Consider the following 17,835-nt stretch of genomic DNA (forward strand, 5'->3'; position numbering starts at 1 on the left):
CTTTACCCCCTCAAGAGGTAAAGGGGTCCACTGTTCTTTTAACATGTTCTTTACCCCCTCAAGGGGTACACTGTTCTTTTAACATGGTCTCTTTTTTTTTTTTTTTTTTTTTTTTTTTACCCCTTATGCACTTAAAGAATGCCTTGCTATTATTTTATTCTTTTTGACCATATCCTATTCTCTTTTGGCTTTACTGAGTTTTTTTTTTTGGTTAACTAGCCTCTGTTTACTCCTACATACATCCAACTGCCCCCAAGCCTCCTGCGCAGAGTTCTCGATGCAGTTGTTTTTCTCGAGGCTGAGGTGAGGACAGTTCATGCTTGGTACTTGTGCACAACCTTTTGTCTTCACCTACAACCCCCCAACTAAATAAATAAAATAAACTCCCATAATGTCCACGTTCCCCTGTATTCTTTCTTCTCGAATCCCTGGTGAAATTAAGGAAATGAACTGATTGATTGCATTTATGGGGTATGGATAAAGCACAGGCATGATGAGTCAAATGGTCTTGTCATGTGTCTGTTTTTTTGTTTGTTTGTTTTTTCCCCTTCATCTTGTTTTCTTTTTTTTTTTTCCAAGCAAACTTCACTCTTGCTGTTGCTTGAACTTTTCTTGCTTCACTTTACCGTCACAGACTTTGTCTCGGAGCAACTTTATTACCTTCACTCACTGAAGGTGGATGGAGGTTGTTTTCACGTCTGTTTGTCTGTGTGCAGGATATCTTAAAAAGTTGTGCACGGATTTGGACGAAACTCGGTGGGCAGGTTGGGTGTATGACAAGGAAGAAATTATTAGGGTAAATTACCCTGTCAGCAGGGTAAAGCTGACAATGGGACCAACAAACAGTCAGAGAGGAGTGTTTGAAATGCTGAAACTACCAAGTCAGATGGTTGGGTTAGAAAAGGTTAATGGGGGTAATAAAGATCATGGGACAGAGTTGAGGGGTGACACGAGATGAAGGTGCACCGCTCGCTTGAAGTCGTGGAGGAAAGAGCGAGACAGGAACAGCCTGTGGAAACTTGTTCCATAGATGCGAGTATTAAGAGAGTTGAGGTGTGCAATCATCCTGCACCTCATCAATAGTCGATTTGAGGTTTCACTGCATCGTGAACTTGCGTGGTGAAAGCACAGGCGGTTAACCAATCAATAGCTTATAAGATGTACATATCGTTTAATTTTCAAGTAGCGGAGCTGTCTTCATCATTTGGTTCAAATTTCCCCTTGGCTTTGTTTATTGGAGCATTTTTAAGCAGCGGCTTTGTTGATTGTTTACTTTCGGAAAAACCAGTGTGACCAGGTGTTTCCATGTACCTCTTTGAGGGAAGATTGCTGTGAATGTTACTTTTGTATAAATAATGCACAGATAAGTTCTGAGGAACTGGACCCCCGCTCACCCTCCCATTTGGACCTTGAGAGCTTTCCTTGCTTTCCTCCTCCATTACAACTGGAAAAAAAAATCAGATGTGGTTTTGGATCCACTTTGGGGGCTGTAGTTAAAATTTCACAATATTGCACCATTGGGTGTGGGTTGGGTTTAAAGTATTGCATTCCCATGGGATTTCTCATGACGTTGTTGTTTTATTATTTTATTTTATTTTTTTCTCGAATCCACGAATTTCGTACCTTCCCCCCTCTCTCTTTTACCCCCCCAGACCTTCGGGGCTATTGGAGCGAGGAATGGCAGTCGGCTGTGTGCGTGCAGCATGTGCCGCATTCTGGGGAGCGTGTTGTCCCCTTGGGCAGCCGAGACCTCGAGCCCCGTCTCAGCAGGAGCTCTTGGAGGTGCCGGCGAGCCCTGGAGCGACGGGATCCCAGGCAGCCGTCGTGGTAGGGATGGCACCACATGTTTTGTAAACGATGGATGAGGTGGATTTTTATTTATTTATTTTTTCAGACTCCAGAACAAGAACAAGAAGATGGAGATGATGATTATGATGATGATAAAGTTGCTGTAGAAGTAAATTTTTATTTTTTGGAATTTTCTTTACAGAGCCCTTTGGATACACCATCTGTATTGATAGCTTCACCACATGGCAGGTGAGGTTTTACTTGTGTTGCTAACACCATTTTATTCCGCTATTCGGTTTAGGCCACAAATGATGCAAAGGATATTCTGTAACAACTTTGGTTTTAAGGACATGATGGTCTGATTTAAGAATGTTGTGATCACATTTGCATTTTAGCCCCAACTCGTGCAGATTAAAATGCTCCGTTCGGGGGCTTATATTTTGGGCGCTGTCGGTCAGTCCATCCGTCTGGAGCCTCGACTCGAACGTAAATGGATGGATTTCTTTCATATGCGGCACATGTGTGTCATAACATCTGGCCACGAGGCAAGTCGGATGATTTTGGGATTGCCAAAAGTCATGGACACGCGATTATATTTCCAAATTTTGGCAATTTTGAAATAAATATTACTGAAGAGAACAGTGCAGGATTGTATATGCTTTGTGGAACCATTATTTATTTATATACACTTAACCATATCCACCACCAGCACACAGCTTTGAATTCTTTATTTATATACTAACAAAGGTGGGCAATGCCGGGTCCCTCTTCCCACTCCCCTCCCTTCCTCTGGACTCTCTCCTCCTCCCACCCCACCCCTCCAGCCATGGAAATAACTGTCTGAGGACCTAAATGTTTGTATGCATTTGTCAGATCCAATTCTGAAATCCATAACAATATGTATATGCATGTAACAATATGTCACTGTAGGAGTAGCAGGTGGTGTGGAGGTCACGGGCCCAGCTTGTGTAGCTGGCTACATATTGGTCACAAGGCCAAGGCAGAGACGAGGATCGACGAGCAAGAGTTCCTCATGAAAGGTGAGCCGGTGCACTGGAGTGAAGTCATGGATGAGATCGGCAGGATGTTAATTGAGGTGTGCTAACCACCGTGTGAAGCAAGGCGAACCTGATGTTTCGGACGCTAACCCTTCGTTGGACAAAGGGTTAATGTGTGAAACGTCAGCTTCCACGACTGTTAACATACCTTGATCAATGTACTGTTGATTTCATCCCCCGTTCTACCTGTCCACTCATGCAGATTGAAACTAGCCTTTGCACCTGTACAGATCGGCCAAGCGACCGCCGTACCCTCCATTTGCATGATTAATGACACGGTTCCAAATATTGTGGGTGGTATGCACTTAAAGATCTCGTCAAGTTTCTGCCACATTGTCCCATTTTGTTTCTTTTCTCAGAGTAATAATGAAATGTTTGGTTTCTGAGAAATGTTGGAGGCATGAGGATGGACTTGCAACAATGTTTTGTTTTGAACCCTGCAACACTGCTGTGCATTCCAACGGTATCGCTCTTCCATTCCCGGGTGGAAAAACTGCTTGCCGATCATATACAGTTCCTATAGAAAGTCTACACCCCCTCTCAAAATTTTTACCTTTTGTTGCCTTGAAGCCTGGAATTAAATTGCATTACATCAGACTTTCCCCACCTTTATTTACACATCGTAACCCACAACTTCCAAGTGAAAAACAAATTCTACAAATTTCAGAAAATTTATTAAAAATACAAAACTAGACTATCTTAGTTGTTGGATAAGTGTCCACCCCCCCGAGTTAATACTTTCTGGAAGTGCCTTTGACAGCAGTTACAGCTGTGAGCTTGTTGGGTAGGTCTCAACCAACTTTGCACACCTACATTGGGCAATATTTGCCCATTCTTCTGGAAAAAAAACAAAAACCGTTCACCTCGGTCAAGTTGTGTGGGGAGTGATGATAGACGGCCATCTTCAAGTCGTGCCACAGATTTTTTGATTGGATTTAGGTCAGGGCTCTGACCAGGCCACTCAAGGGCATTTATGTTTTTGTTCCTTAACCACTCCAGTGTAGCTTTGACTCTGTCAGTGTGACCACTCCTGATTTTCATAAATGCCAAGGTGAGCCAATGAAAAAAGCCAAGAATTCACAAGGTTTCGGAAAAGCGATGATAATAGAAAACCAAGACGCCAAGGCGAACAACAAATAGCCAAGATCTTGTGAAAAAAAGCCAAGGAGTGGTCACACTGGGCTCTGTGCTTTGGGTCATTGTCCTGATGAAAGGTGAACTTCCGTCCTAATTTCAGTTTTCTTGGAGGGCAGCAGGTTTTCCTCTCGTTTTTTTTTTTTTTTTGTATTTTGCTCCAACCATTTTCCCTTCTATCCTGACAAGTGCCCCAGTCCCTGCTGATGAGAAACATCCCCATAACATGATGCTGTCACCGCCATGCTTCACAGTCGGGACGGTGTTCTTTGGGTGATGTACTGTGTTGGGTTTGCGACAAACAGAACGTTTTGCATTTAGGCCAAAAAATTCCATCTTGGTTTGGTGAAACCACAAAACTTTTTTCCACATGGATTTAGAATCTCAGGAGTTTTTTTTTTTTTTTTTTTTTCAATACCTCGAACGGGACTCAACGTGGCCTTTTCTTGAGTAATGGCTTCCTTCTTGCCACCTGACCGTCCAAGCCAGACTTGTGGAGTGCTTGGAGTATTGCCACATGCACACAGTGACCAGTCTTTGCCCTAAAGGCATGTAGCTCTTTCAAAGTTACCGTTGGCCTCTTGGTGGCCTCTCTGATCAGTCTCCTCATTGCTTGGTCATCCGATCTGGACGGACGTCCTGATCTCGGCAGGGTCTTGGTGGTACCATACGCCTTACACTTCTTCATGATGGTCTTGACTGTGCTCCAAGTGATATTCAAGACCTTTGAAATATTTTTATACCCATCCCCTGATCTGTGCCTTTCTACAACTTTATCCTGGAGGTCTTTTGAAAGTTCCTTGGTGCTCATGGTTGAGTCTTTGCTGTGAAATGCACGACCCAGCAGAGGAAACCTCCAGGAACAGCTGATTTTATTCTGAAATAATCAGTCACGACAATTTAACACCGGTGGAGGCCAATTGACTTGATGTGTGATTTTTGAAGGTGATTGGTTACACCTGAGCTAATTTACAATTGCTATTATAAGGGGGGGGGGGGGGGTCGACACTTATCCAACCAAAAATATTCTAGTTTTGTATTTTTAATTAATTTTCTGAAATATGTAGAATTTGTTTTTAACTTTGAGGTTGTGGGTTACGATGTGTAAATAAAGGTGGGAAAAGTATGATTTATGCAATTTAATTCCAGGCTATAAGGCAAGGACAGGTGAAAATTTTGAAAGACGGTGTAGACTTTCTCTCGGCGCTGTATTATTTGATCGTGTTTATTGGCTAAATGGAATTTTAAAAATTAATCAAAAGTCTAACCATTGGGTTCCTTTGTACTAGGCTGGCTCTACAGGGAATGTCACAGTACGGTGGAGGCAGCAAGCATGTTGCGGTTACGTTTGCGCCGCCGGTGGTTTGTCCTGACCCCCCATGGCCTGGACTACTACCGCGAGCCTGCCGGTGCTTCCGGAAAAGGGAGGCGCCTCGGAGGTCTTGTCCTGACTCAATTGTGTACGGCGGAGGGACCGGATGAGGAAAGCCAAGAGGCTGCAGGTGTGTGTACATGAATACTGCTGGAACATTCACTTGTACCAGTTCCCCACATTGTTGGTTGGATGTTTGTTTGTTTGTTTGTTCCTGCGTTCTGTGGATTTTTGTGGGTTTCATTTCCATTTGTTGGTGCATGGTGCTTTACCTGAAGAGCAATTGTTTGTTTTGTGTCTTCATTCCATCCAAACTTTCAGGGTTACTTATTCCTATTTTAAGGAGTAAATGTAATTAGCCCCTTTGTTTGATGGTGTAGCTGTGTTTTATTACCTTCGCAAACTTCGTTTGACGAAGGTATTGTATTGACCCCTGTGTATTTATTTATTGGTAAATATGTGTGCGGACAACATTGTGCAAAAACTGCTAGACCGATTTGCATGAAATTTTCAGAGATGATGTGCAGTGACTCAAGGACGCCAGGCAAAGCTTTTGGGAGCGATCGGATCAAAGGTCAAGGTCACAAAAAGGTCAAAATCGTTTTTTTGCGATTAAAGTGTCAATTTTGTTCCGATTTACATCAAATTAAGTCCAAAATGTTCAGTATTCAAATCCCGATCTACTGATATAGCGTATGGTATAGTGTTTGCAACCCTAGTTAGTCTGTGGAAGTCAAGGGTCAAGGGGGTCACCAAAATGGAGTTTTTGATTGGGAAGCGTTGTGGACAGCATTACACAAAAACCACTTAGCAGATTGTCATGAAATTTTGTGGATGTGTTTGGCATCACGAGAGGACAAATCGATTAGATTTTGGGAGCGATCGGATCAAAGGTTAAGGTCAAGGTCACAAAAAGGTCAAAATCGTTTTTTCGTGATTAAATTGTCAATTTTGTTTTGATTTCCAGCAAATTAACTCCAAAATGTTCAAAATTAAATTCCCCATCCTCTAATATGACACATGGTATAGTACTTTTGTCACCATAGGCAGTGGTTGGGGGTCAAAGGTCAAGGGGGTCACACAAATTCACATTTATATCGGAAAGCGTTGTGGACAACTTAACGCAAAAAAAACAAAACGCAGAAAGGCTTTAATTGTTTTGGATTTGTTTGGCATCATGAAAGGACAAATCTATTAGATTTTGGGAGCAATCGGATCAAAGGTCAAGGTCACAAAAAGGTCAACATCGTTTTTTCATGATGAAAACGGTTAATATGTTTGCCATTTACATCAAATTAACTCCAAATTGTTCAGTGTTCAATTCCCCATCTTCTGAAATGACACAAGGTATAGTACTATTGTCACCCGAGGTAGCGGTTGTGGGTCAAAGGTCATGGGGGTCACGAAATGCATATTTGTATTGAGATGCGTTGTGGACAACTTAATACAAAGGTAACTAGTGGCTGCGGCGAAGGTATGCGCTCTACAAGTGCCCGTTCTAGTTATTTGAGAGCATTTGTATGTCTTGTGAACAAAGGAAGATTCAAACCATCATTTTGTAATGATTTATTTATATTTGTGGGGCAACTTTTGTTCCTTTTGGGTTCAAAGTTTATTCCCAAAAGTATGATTACATTTGCTATTCATGAATGATTTTCACCTTATTTGGCAAAAACAGTTGTTGAATCTTTGCATTAATAAAGTAGATGGTATTCATGGAATACTTGTAACAAATATTTCCATACAGGTTGCCACTGACAAACCAGACATAATCTGCCTAACAAAGTTTTCTCCCTCAAGACGTGTCTGACTCCCCGGTTACTCCCTCCTCCGGTATGATAGACCTGAGCCTCGTCCTGGTGGAGGAGTTGCTCTCTTCATCAAAGACTCCATTCCTCACTCTCCATGCACTGCCTTCACTCCCCCACACCCCCAGGAATACCTTTGGCTACGGCTTCCCCTCCACTCCCATCTCATGTTTATATGTGTACTGTACCGTCCACCAAACGGTGATGACTCCATTTACACCTCACTATCCAAAAACATGGACCAACTTCTATCTTCTCATCCAAACTCTCTCTTCCTCATATGTGGTGACTTCAATTGTCATCATGCCAGTTGGCTGAGTGTGGGTAACTCTCTCACCTGCCATTGCACTTCAGCAAAAGACTTCTACGACTTATTAGGACTGACTCAATTGGTCAATTTCCCGACTCGGATCTCAACCAATAGTACTCCCTCTCTTCTGGATCTGATTTTGACAAATTTCCCTGAAAATATCGACTGTTCTTCATCCGCTCCAATTGGTTCTTGTGACCACGTGCTTGTCAAAGTAAACATCTCTCTGCCTATTAGTAGAGAACCACCTCGGCACCGTCGAGGCTGGCATTTCACTCAGGCTGACTGGCAGGGTCTCCAAGCAGCCATCAGACTTCTAGATTGGTCTCCCATCGCTACTTTCTCCAACATCAACTCATCCTGGGAATTTTTTCAATGAAACTGGCTCTCTCTCTCATGCACAGATTTATCCCCTCTCGTCTTCAGTTGTCCTACCCTTCCTCCCACCCATGGTTCACTGAAGCTTGTGGTGAGGCAGTTGTCCTCAAACAACTTGCCTTTGCCTCATGGAAAGCAAACCCAACCGAGGGTAATCTCAGTTCTTTACAGAAACCTCAGAACAAGTGTGTATCTACCCTCAGGAGAGCCAGAAAACAACATCTTTCTCATCTCAAGTCTGAACTCTGAAACCTCTCCCCCTCCTCCAAATCATGGTGGCATCGAATCAAATCTGTTTTTGTTGTATGTTCCCCCTCCACCCCCCCCCCCTTACTTCAAATGGCCTTTAGGGCCACCCTTGCCTCGGTGTTTGCATCAAAATCTTTTGTCCAAAACCCATCACGTTCTGTACCCTCCTTACCCAGTCGCACCCAACTGTCCCTGGAATCTGTGTCTTTCTTCTGACAAGGTGGCGAGCTTGCTGTAAAACCTCGACTCAGATTCTGCAACCGGTCCAAACAGCATCACCCCACGTGTCCTAAAACCTGCTCCTCTGCTCTTGCTCACCATCTCTCTGTTCTATTCACCCTCTCATTTGCTCAAGGTCATCTGCCATCTGCTTAGAAATCAGCAACCATTAACGCTCTGCATAAAAAAGGTGCAAAAACAGATCCCTGCAACTACAGACCAATCAGCCTTCTCCCAATCATTAGCAAGGATATGGAATCCATCATCGCTTCAGACATTAAATCCTTCCTCTTGTACAATGGCCTGATTTCCGATCATCAACTTGGTTTCAGACCAGGTCACTCTATCCTGGATATATTGCTTCTGCTCTCCCAACCATGGATGGAGGTCCTCAATGCCGGACATGAAATCAGAGCCATATCCCGAGACATATCACGTACTTTTGACACGGTCTGGCACCCTGCCCTGCTCACCAAACTCTTTTCCTGTGGTATCCAAGGCCATCTCCACTCATGGCTTGGACTTCCTCTCCTGTCGCAGTCAACATGTGGCCCTAAATGGAGTTCTTTCATCTCCTCTTCCTGTCCAGGCTGGAGGTCAAGGCAGCATTCTGTGCCCTGTTCTTTTTCTGGTTTTCATCAATGATCTCTCCGACTCTCTGGAAAATCCTCTTTATCTCTTTGCTGATGACTTCTCCCTCTGTCGTACCATCTATCATCCCTCAGACCAGCAAGCCTCAGCTTCTTCGCTCACTGCAGATCTGGGTAAAATCGCAAACTGGTCCAATACATGGAACATGTCTTTCATTCAAACTTCTGGGTCTCACTGTCTGCTATGATCTTTCCTGGGAAAGCCAAATTTCCAACCTGGCCTCCAAACCCAGTCAGTCGCTGACTGGGAATCCTCCGTTGTGCAAAGTCTGTCCTCGGCCCACCTGACCTGACTTCTGACCACATGCAAAGCTTTTGTCCGCAACCTGATGGAGTTCTGCTCTGCCCTCTGGGCTGGTGCTCCTGCCTCACCTTTCTCGGCTTCACGCTGTGGAAACCAATGCGTTTAGGATCATTGGTATCTCCCACGATGAGGCTGAGTCTTTGGGCCTCACTCTATCACCGCAGGCAGGTCGGTGGTCTTTGTCTTCTGCCATCTCTTCTCCTGTCTCACTCCCCACCCTGCTCTGTGATATGTGATATCCCTCTGTGATATCCCCCCCCCACCCCCATATTTCCGCAGGGTGCTCAATGTCCGCCAGCAACCCCCTTCTGGGAAAACAACCAAAATCACGAATCACTGCTCACCATCACTCTTTCATTCCTCTTTTTTTCCCCACCTTTGGAATAAACTCCCACATCTCTTCAATCCCACTCCTCCCTCCAGGTCTTCAAAACAGCTGTTCACCACCACCTCTCATCTTCCTCCATCCAAAACCATGATCTTTTCTAACCCCACTAATCCACTCCAAACCCACCTCCTTCAAATTCCCTGCTTTCCTTCCTGAAAGCCCCTTGTTGTGTAAGGACCTGAAAGTCCCTGTCGTGTTCATCTTGTTTACCCCGTGTTCCCCGCCCCATCCCTCTCCCTTTCACAGATCTCCTCATGTCTGTGTTCCACACTATTTTGTGCTCCCCTTGTACATTATGTGTGTTCGCTCTCATTCGAGCCTCAATGGTGTATACAAAAAATATATAATGTGTGTCCACGAACCATTGCTTGCTTGTGACTTTCTCACCCCTTTCTGGCTTCCCTTCCCTCCGTCATGTCCCCTCCCCTCCCTTCCCTGTGGCCTACCATTTTGCAGCTGAGCTATTGTTGCTCCTAGATGTTTCCACTTCCCAATAACAGCACTTACAGTTGACCAGAGCAGCTCTAGCAGGGCAGAAATTTGATGAACTGATGCGTTGGAAAGGTGGCATTCTACGAAGGTGCCACAATGAAAGTCACTGAGCTCTTCAGTATGGCCCATTCTTTTACCAATGTTTGTCTATTGCATAGCTGTGTGCTTGATTTTATCCACCTTTCAGCAATGGGTGTGGCTGAAATAGCTGAATCCACAAATTAGAAGGGGTGTCAGCATACTTTTGGCCATGTGGTGTTTGTATGTATATATTCTCACTCTTCCCTGCAGGGCTTGGCAGTGTACCACCATCTCTTATCCCACGTCCTAACCCATGATGTCTTATTCCCATCCTAACCCAAGATCTTTATTACCCACATTAACCCCTCCTGGTTTTAGTGTTTCCTCCTCTTCTCTCTTTTCCCGTTTATCCCCTTGCTCGTTGTGCCGAATTGTTACCTGGTGATTCCACTGTCAATTTCACCTTGCTCTTCAATGACCCTCACCTTTGTCGAGGAAAAGAACACGAAGAACAAAGCAAAACAATTGATCCTGGAGGCAGTAATTTGCATGATCCAATACAACTAATCTAAGCATGCAGATTAAGTGAACGAGTTGGTTCCTCAGTTGCACCTAAGAGCTCATCTTCCTTGGTGTGCGTGCGCAGCTTCTTAATCCAAGCAATTCATAAGTTGGTTGGTAAATAGTTATTTTTTTAAAGAATCCAGAAACAGTGCTTTGATATACGTCGAGCTTCGCTAATTGTTCACACCGGCGTCCCATGGATGATGAATCGTGTCACAGTCACTGGTGTTTTTGAAAAGCATGGATGGTGTGTACCTGTGTGAACATGTGAAATCTTCTCACGAACTTGTGACCCAATTCCAAAAAAATTGAAAATCTCAGTGAAAAAGAGTGCTTTAAGGGAAACGGCGTTAAGATATTGTTGTGGATTTCCGCCACTCCGGCGTGCGGACGACCGCTTTTAGCTAATTGCGGCCGCGCGCCCACCGACCGTGGCAATCCAGTCGCAGCTTTCGGATCAACGCCAAAATCCAGCTACGGGTGTGTTTTTAACCACAGCATAAATCAGCCAACTCTTCTGTCCACGCGCGACAGGGTTGATCGCCGAATTGTCGATTTACCTAATTATTCGCGCAGACAGAAATGCCGGGGATTTACACCTCGACGGGACCCGTACGGACACGAGCCGCTTCAAGTAGCTCGTGCCGTTTGCGATTGCCGAGCGGTTTATTATCGCCAAGCCCCGTCAGACTCGATTATCTTATCGGCCATTAAAATCCAGCTATTATTCCGAACGCAATTACGGCAGTTCAATGGAGGAAGGGATGCAACGGGCAGGTGAATATTTAAACAATGACATTTATTTATAATGCAGGCACGTATGCAATGAATAGGGGTAAAGGACAAGACACGAGCAAGAAAAACCTACAGCCGTTGTCTATCTATTACATACATGCACTTAACAATTCTACTTATTGAACAAGGCGCCACAGACATCCATGCAAAAACCCCAGAAAAGAACAGGGAGAACAGGGCCCGTAGGCCTTTAATGTTCCGCAGAGCTGTGAAGACCGAAGGAGCTCCGCGAGACCGTGCAGGTTACCTGCCACCCTCGTGGTGACTCGCTGGGCCCTGGTTCTGCGACCCTCGGTGTGTCTCGTCGTCAACACTGCAGCGGGTGTAGCGGCGACTTGGTTGGTCCAGGCCTAGCCGTGCGGCCTGGTCGATCGGGCCTAGCCGACGACGCCTCAGAGGAGTGAACGGGCCTTGCTCTTTTAGAGTTGATGCTCTCTTTAGAGCCCGCTCACTCCTCACGTCGCTTGGACCGTCCCGGGGCCCGATCACCTCGGACCATTAAGTCGCTGGCTGGCGACTTCTCTCCGGCTGCCTCCACCGACCCACAATTCTGCACGGCACTGCAGGCTTGGCTGGACTCCAGGCTCCAAACTCCGAACTGCAGACTCCAGACTGCCGACTCAACTCAACCCCGACCTCCACTCAACTCAACTCTCGGGGTTTCAGCCTGGCCTTTTATTGGGTTCGGGGGGTGGTGTTTGGTCTTTCACCTCTGACCCTTCACCCCCCGCTGGCTCCGCCCCTTTTGTCATTCTGATCAGATCTTGCCGTCAAATGCGGACAACGCCGACGTGGTAGAAATCACCAGCTTTCGCTCCGAGGGAGTCCCCGCGTCTGTCGGTAGAGATGCCGTTCGTCTGTGGATGCCGTTGCTGGCGAAAAGATGGTGGTGTTTGAGGAGATGTTGGCGGTTGTTGGTTAAGGTGGTGAGATGTTGGCGGTTGTGGCGATGTTGGTGAGGAGATGTTGGCGGTTGTGGCGAAGGTGGTGAGGAGATGTTTACAATAACGACAGGAAAGAATAACACCACCTCAAAGGTTCACAGCCTGGTTCACGAATAATGCCCGTTAGACATCGGTGGGGAAATCTAACCTGGTCACGCACTTATCGACATAACTGATCTTCGGGGAACCTGAATGGTGTTCTGTGAAATTCCACAACTGTAACAATATAAACAAAATAACCTTGCACCACTTGTTGACTAATTGAGGCCATTAAAGTCTTAATTATGCATATTAATGAGACGGTAATGGAATACTGATAACAGATCTGAGAAGATGCACTAACTACTTAATTAATTTGTACAGTACACAGGAAAGTCACTTCACATGACCTCCTTAAAAAATATTTGCCACCAGATTTATTTTAATTTTTAATGAACCAGGTGGATTCTAAGGGTGCGTGAATAAAGGGGGGGGGGGCTGTTTCTTTTGTTAAGGCAAGCTTGACCATGTCTGAAGGTCACGTGTTGATCATATAGAAGATACAGCATTGCTCCCTGGACATCCCTGTGCTGTCCATGCACCTCTTCTCCTTCACCTCTCCCTCATTTTTTTTTTTTTAATGATTACCAACTTTTCCCCATTAAATTTATTGATAAGATTCTATGGCATTCTGGGAGCCCCACCTCATCGTTTGTAAAGGGGGGGAGTGGGGGAAGATATTACCTTCGAGCAGATAGTGATGAAAAGTGTAGTACGGTCTGTTTTCCGGTGTTTAGCCCATTTTGATGTGATTAAGCAAGGAAACCTAGCTTAGGAATTGTCTTTTTAAATGTGCATCATACGGAGGGTGGTGCGTTGTAATAAATAGTTCAGGATTAAGGTTCAGACAATCGTATGTACAACCTCTTGTAATCCCGCGGGTGAAGTGCCGGTGAGAAGCTCTTGGATTGAAGGTGAAAAGGTCTTGGATTGCCTCCAGAGGGGCGGAGTTTTCAGGCGGAGTTTTAGGGCCTCTGGGGAGAGCTTGCGAGAGTTGGTGGAGCACGAAGCAAAGGAGAGAGAGGAGAATTGGGATTGCGCCAAGAGAGTTGCTGTATGATCTCGAGCAGGAACCTACCTTTGACCGTGGTCCTACTTATCATCTGCTCATGTTCCTGCCTTTGCCCTGTTCCTGCTTCGTCGTTCCTGATCACCTGTTTGTCGTCCCTGGTTCCTGCTCATGTGTTTCATCGTCCTTGGTTACAGCTCGTGTGTTTTGTCGCCTGCATTATCACCTGTTCATCTCTCCCACCCGCCTCCTCGTCACCTGCCGGTGCACCAGCAACTGAGACCTCACCCAGGCCATTTGTCGTTCCCCAACCTTGTCTGTGTTTGAATCCGGTGTGTGATGCCTTGGATTTTATTCCTGTTGTACATAGCTATTTATTATTGATTCCGTGTTCCCCCTTTTTCCCCCCACCAAAGCCATCATCGTACTCCTCAGTCGCGATTCCATCATCCCCTGGTTATTTATTTGTTCGGGAAATAAACCCGTTGGTTTTACAAGAGCTACGGTCTCATGTGCTTTCTGCGATTTCCATGCGTGTGCGGAAGGCCACCATTGGTTGACTTGGCCAAGGGAGTAAAAGCCAGTTTGGTCCATCCGTCCAGCATTGGTCTTGATCCGTGTGGACACGACAATATATTGAGCCCATGACTCTACTGTAATGGTAACTGTCAATCCTCAGCTCTGATCGTGACAGAGACGGGTCGATAACCTTTGCACTCGCCGTCCCAGTTGGTGAGAGTCTGAGAACTGCCAAAGGCAACAAGCCATGTGACTTGATGACGGTCAACGGCAGCTACTGGATAGGACTAGCCATGCCACTTCATCTCTCTCCATCACTGTGAGCCATGAGACAAAATGCCATTATCCCCCACACCACCACACCCCACCCCCATTACTTTCCCAGTTAGCTTGTGCTATCCTTTATCTTTTGCTGACAGTTGTTCCTCGCCTGACCTTTGTGTGTTCAAGTTTGAGGCCCATCGGCATTTGTGCTTTGTCTTATCTGTTTCACTAATTTATTGATTGTTCATTACGATTATTGTTTGTTGTTTTTGCCATTATTTAATTGCTAGCACAAGGACCGCTTCTTGTTCTGCCGTCGTCACCCTGTTAGCGTTAGCCGTTTCAATCATTCGCCCCTGGTTCAATTCGGCAAATTACAATTCAGCTGTTCCAGGGCTACTTTCCACGTGTCGAGGGTTGTGGATGAGCGGCCATTTTTGTGCTGCCTCCTACGTGAGACAAAAAAATAAAATTGTTTCATTATCCCTACCATTTTCCTTTTCCCTTCCTCCATTTGTCATCCTGTTAGGCCTTTGGAAAGTAACCCTGTGTGGTCGCCGTCTGTGCATGCGCCTCTTCACTCGTTCGCACCCCGAGGCGCTGACCTGGCACCATGCCCTTCGTTCTGCCATCGCTGCGTTGCCGCCGACACTGAGCCCCACGCAGATGCTTATATCGGACATTCAGGTACCTGGCTTCTGCGAGGCATTTGGGGATGTGCAGGTGACCAAAGGACAGCAAAGTCTAAAGAGGAACCATCTTTTAGTGAACTTTATTGAAAATGTCACGTTTTTGGGCCTCTGTGCGAATCCTACTGAATTTGCAAATCCTTCGTCGGCAGGAATGTGGCGAGGATCTGGAGGCCCTCGAATGTGTGTACCGGCGGAACCCTGTACTCACATGTACGACGATGCTACTGCGTGCACCGCTCCTTCCACTACCCTACAAGCTCCTTCGACCACCCTGTGAGACCACCATCATAAGCTACATAAACAATATCTCTCCATGTCAAACTGTTTATTGTATGGCTCATCTGTTAAAAAGCCAAACCGTACTGTGTTTAACAAGTCTATGTATGTTTATCTAATTCTTAGTTGTTTGTAATGGTTTGTTTGCCTTTCTGATTATCTGTTAAGATCATTTTAAGACATTATAATGAACTCCTTTCATTCTGAGCAGTTCTCACAAGCCTTCCTTTATCTCTCCTACAGGGCTCCCTCCTGGTCAGGTCACCATGTTGTCGGAGGAGGCCTTGAAGGTGTTCTGTGCCATACAGTCTCTCGATTGCTTCGGGTTGAATGAAGCATCCGACCTCGTGCAGAGATCCACACCTGGCAGTTGCACCTTCACCGATGGGATCTTGACGTCCCGGGGCGAAGCGCTTGTGCTCGGTGTTCTCAAGAGCTGTGCGATCATTCCGGAACTGCAGGGAGAAGCTTTCTGCCAGCTCGTCAAGCAGACGTGCCCTTCGGGAGGCCCATTTGGAAGACGGGAAGACCATGAGGTGTCTGAACTCAGGGTTGCCCTCCCGATCTTTGACAACCCTCACCTCTGGTTTCTGCTACTCTGTATGTGCTGTGTGTTTGAGCCTGGCTACAGTATCTTCTCTTACCTAGAACTCCATCTGCAGAGGTATTGCTGTGTTGTATTTTGGCTTGCACCTGTCTATTTCTTATCCTTTGCCACATCGTGCCCGTTCCGATGTCATAGTGTGTCATCCTCCCGCAGGTCGTGCCAGCGCCTGCCTTGTGCCTCCCATGCCGCCCGTTATGCCTCTCGGGCCTTGGCTGCTGTCCGACGCTGGCCCCGGCCACGTTCCCTTCCGGTTGCATCCCGGTGCCTGCCGTCTTTCCCATCCTCATTACCCCTGGTGCTCTCACTGCCCTCGCCTCCGCTCGCCACGCCAGACGAGGAATTGCTTCCCTCCACGCCAGATGATGTGGATGAGGAGGTACAGACGGATGAGCTTGCCATTCACCTGCAGAACAAGTGAATTAACTTTTCTTCCCTAAGACGAGCTTTAAGGCTATTTTCTAAATGTATCAAAAAAAAAAAAAGACCTGACACATTGATTTCTGAATTTCTTTTGTTTCCCTCAGGTGGCGGAGATGTTGAGTCGTGTGCTGACAAGTTGATCGGTCATTGTACGGTGCTGTGACAACTTGACTGTTTTCTCATGGTTTTTTTCCAAACTTTGTTGGAGAAGCACTTTCCTCGACTGCTGGCTGGCTAGCTTTCTTTCCTTCATGGTTTCTCAGCTCAGGTGAATGGATGTGGATGGCCTTCGGCAGAGTCGGCACATCCTGCCATTCACACGCACCTCGCGGAGTGCCGTCTTGATCAATGGATTCATTTTTTTTTTCCTTAATTTATTGTTTTTAACCTTTTCTTTTCTTTCTTTCCCTGTTGTGAAAGGTGAATGGGGTGTTTTGCACGGCAGGTTTTATTAGCTTGTGAGCGTCTGTCTCAGTCTGAATCAGTCGGTCAAAGTGTAAACGTTGACTCTTCCCATCAGGGCACTCGGGGTTACCTTGCAGCGTGCTCGCTCTTTGAGTCGCGAAGATTATGATTCGCATCTTATTTCAGAAATTTTTGTACCATCAGAATGGCATACTTGTGTTTTATTGATCCCGGTTTGTTTTTTTGGGGTTTTTTTTTTTTTTTTGTTCAAGCTAAAAGCGAATCGCCATCTTCACACGGCACCGGAAATAACCATTTGGACACTTGATTTTAAATGCATCATGTACCATGCAGTATCTCAGCTTCTTTTTATGGTCAGCAGGTGTCACATGACCTTTCTGTTGATTATACAAAAAAGCTGAACATTTTTTTTTTAAATCTCCACAATCTTTTAACACCCCTTGTTTGTTTGTTTGTTTTTTTAAACTTCGTAGTCGGCCTCTTCGTGCCTCACCTCCTCCCTCACTTGCTTCCTCCTCAAGCAATCACCTCTCATCCTCCCTTTTTCTTTCTACAATTGTATTTTTCTCATGTTAGCTCCTCCATCCAACACTCCCTTCATCTACTCCCCTTTTTGATCTTGTCCACATGTAATAAATCCATTTCTTCCAACCGAGTCGCTGTTAAAAACCACTGGCTCTGAATGTTTCACTAGTGAATTTTTTTTTTAATTTTTTTTTAATTGTTGTTGCCCTCTACATCATTGCTGATTGTGTTCATTTGAAAGAACTTTTTTTGGGGGGTGTGTTCCGTCACCCCTCCTTGCACAATGAGTGGTGCGTCGCTGTTGATGCTGTTCAGTGCTGCTGTTAGACCAAATCCCCCAAAGTATACACCATAAGGGAATTGTCTCCCTCTCCCTCTCCCTTTTATAATTTTTGCTATTGTAGCTCCTCCATTTACTCTTGCCAGCTTTCAAAAGAAATGTACTCAACATAACCTTGGTGAACCTTGAGAGTGTTAACTTTCTGGAATGGTTAAAAAAAACATACTAACAAAAAAACATGGTGCAACAATCTCTGCCTGAATGGCAACCTTTTTCTGTCTTTTTTTTATTTTTTTTTTTGTGC

At 45.5% G+C, this 17,835-nt stretch overlaps 1 protein-coding gene across 2 annotated transcripts in view; it reads left to right on the forward strand.

Annotated features, from left to right (window-relative positions):
* The first annotated feature begins 1,654 nt into the window (after positions 1 to 1,654).
* The window catches only part of LOC147013707 (pleckstrin homology domain-containing family H member 3-like), a 17,039-nt gene continuing 858 nt past the window's right edge, over positions 1,655 to 17,835 (forward strand). The window contains exons 1-9 of one of the 2 annotated variants that reach the window (XM_085850855.1): positions 1,655 to 1,827; positions 1,991 to 2,037; positions 2,719 to 2,828; positions 5,270 to 5,482; positions 14,835 to 14,992; positions 15,147 to 15,270; positions 15,517 to 15,937; positions 16,034 to 16,294; positions 16,405 to 17,835. The exon at positions 16,405 to 17,835 is cut by the window's right edge and continues 858 nt beyond it. In XM_085850855.1, coding sequence (XP_085706981.1) covers positions 1,678 to 1,827; positions 1,991 to 2,037; positions 2,719 to 2,828; positions 5,270 to 5,482; positions 14,835 to 14,992; positions 15,147 to 15,270; positions 15,517 to 15,937; positions 16,034 to 16,294; positions 16,405 to 16,420 — 1,500 coding nt within the window. In that variant the 5' untranslated portion in view covers positions 1,655 to 1,677 and the 3' untranslated portion in view covers positions 16,421 to 17,835. The remainder of the gene's footprint in view (positions 1,828 to 1,990; positions 2,038 to 2,718; positions 2,829 to 5,269; positions 5,483 to 14,834; positions 14,993 to 15,146; positions 15,271 to 15,516; positions 15,938 to 16,033; positions 16,295 to 16,404) is intronic. The other variant, XM_085850856.1, reaches the window with a different exon arrangement.

Source organism: Eptatretus burgeri, chromosome 13 (genome assembly GCF_056783735.1).
Source record: "Eptatretus burgeri isolate ZD-2024b chromosome 13, Ebu_testis_v1, whole genome shotgun sequence".
Lineage (NCBI taxonomy): Eukaryota > Metazoa > Chordata > Myxini > Myxiniformes > Myxinidae > Eptatretus > Eptatretus burgeri.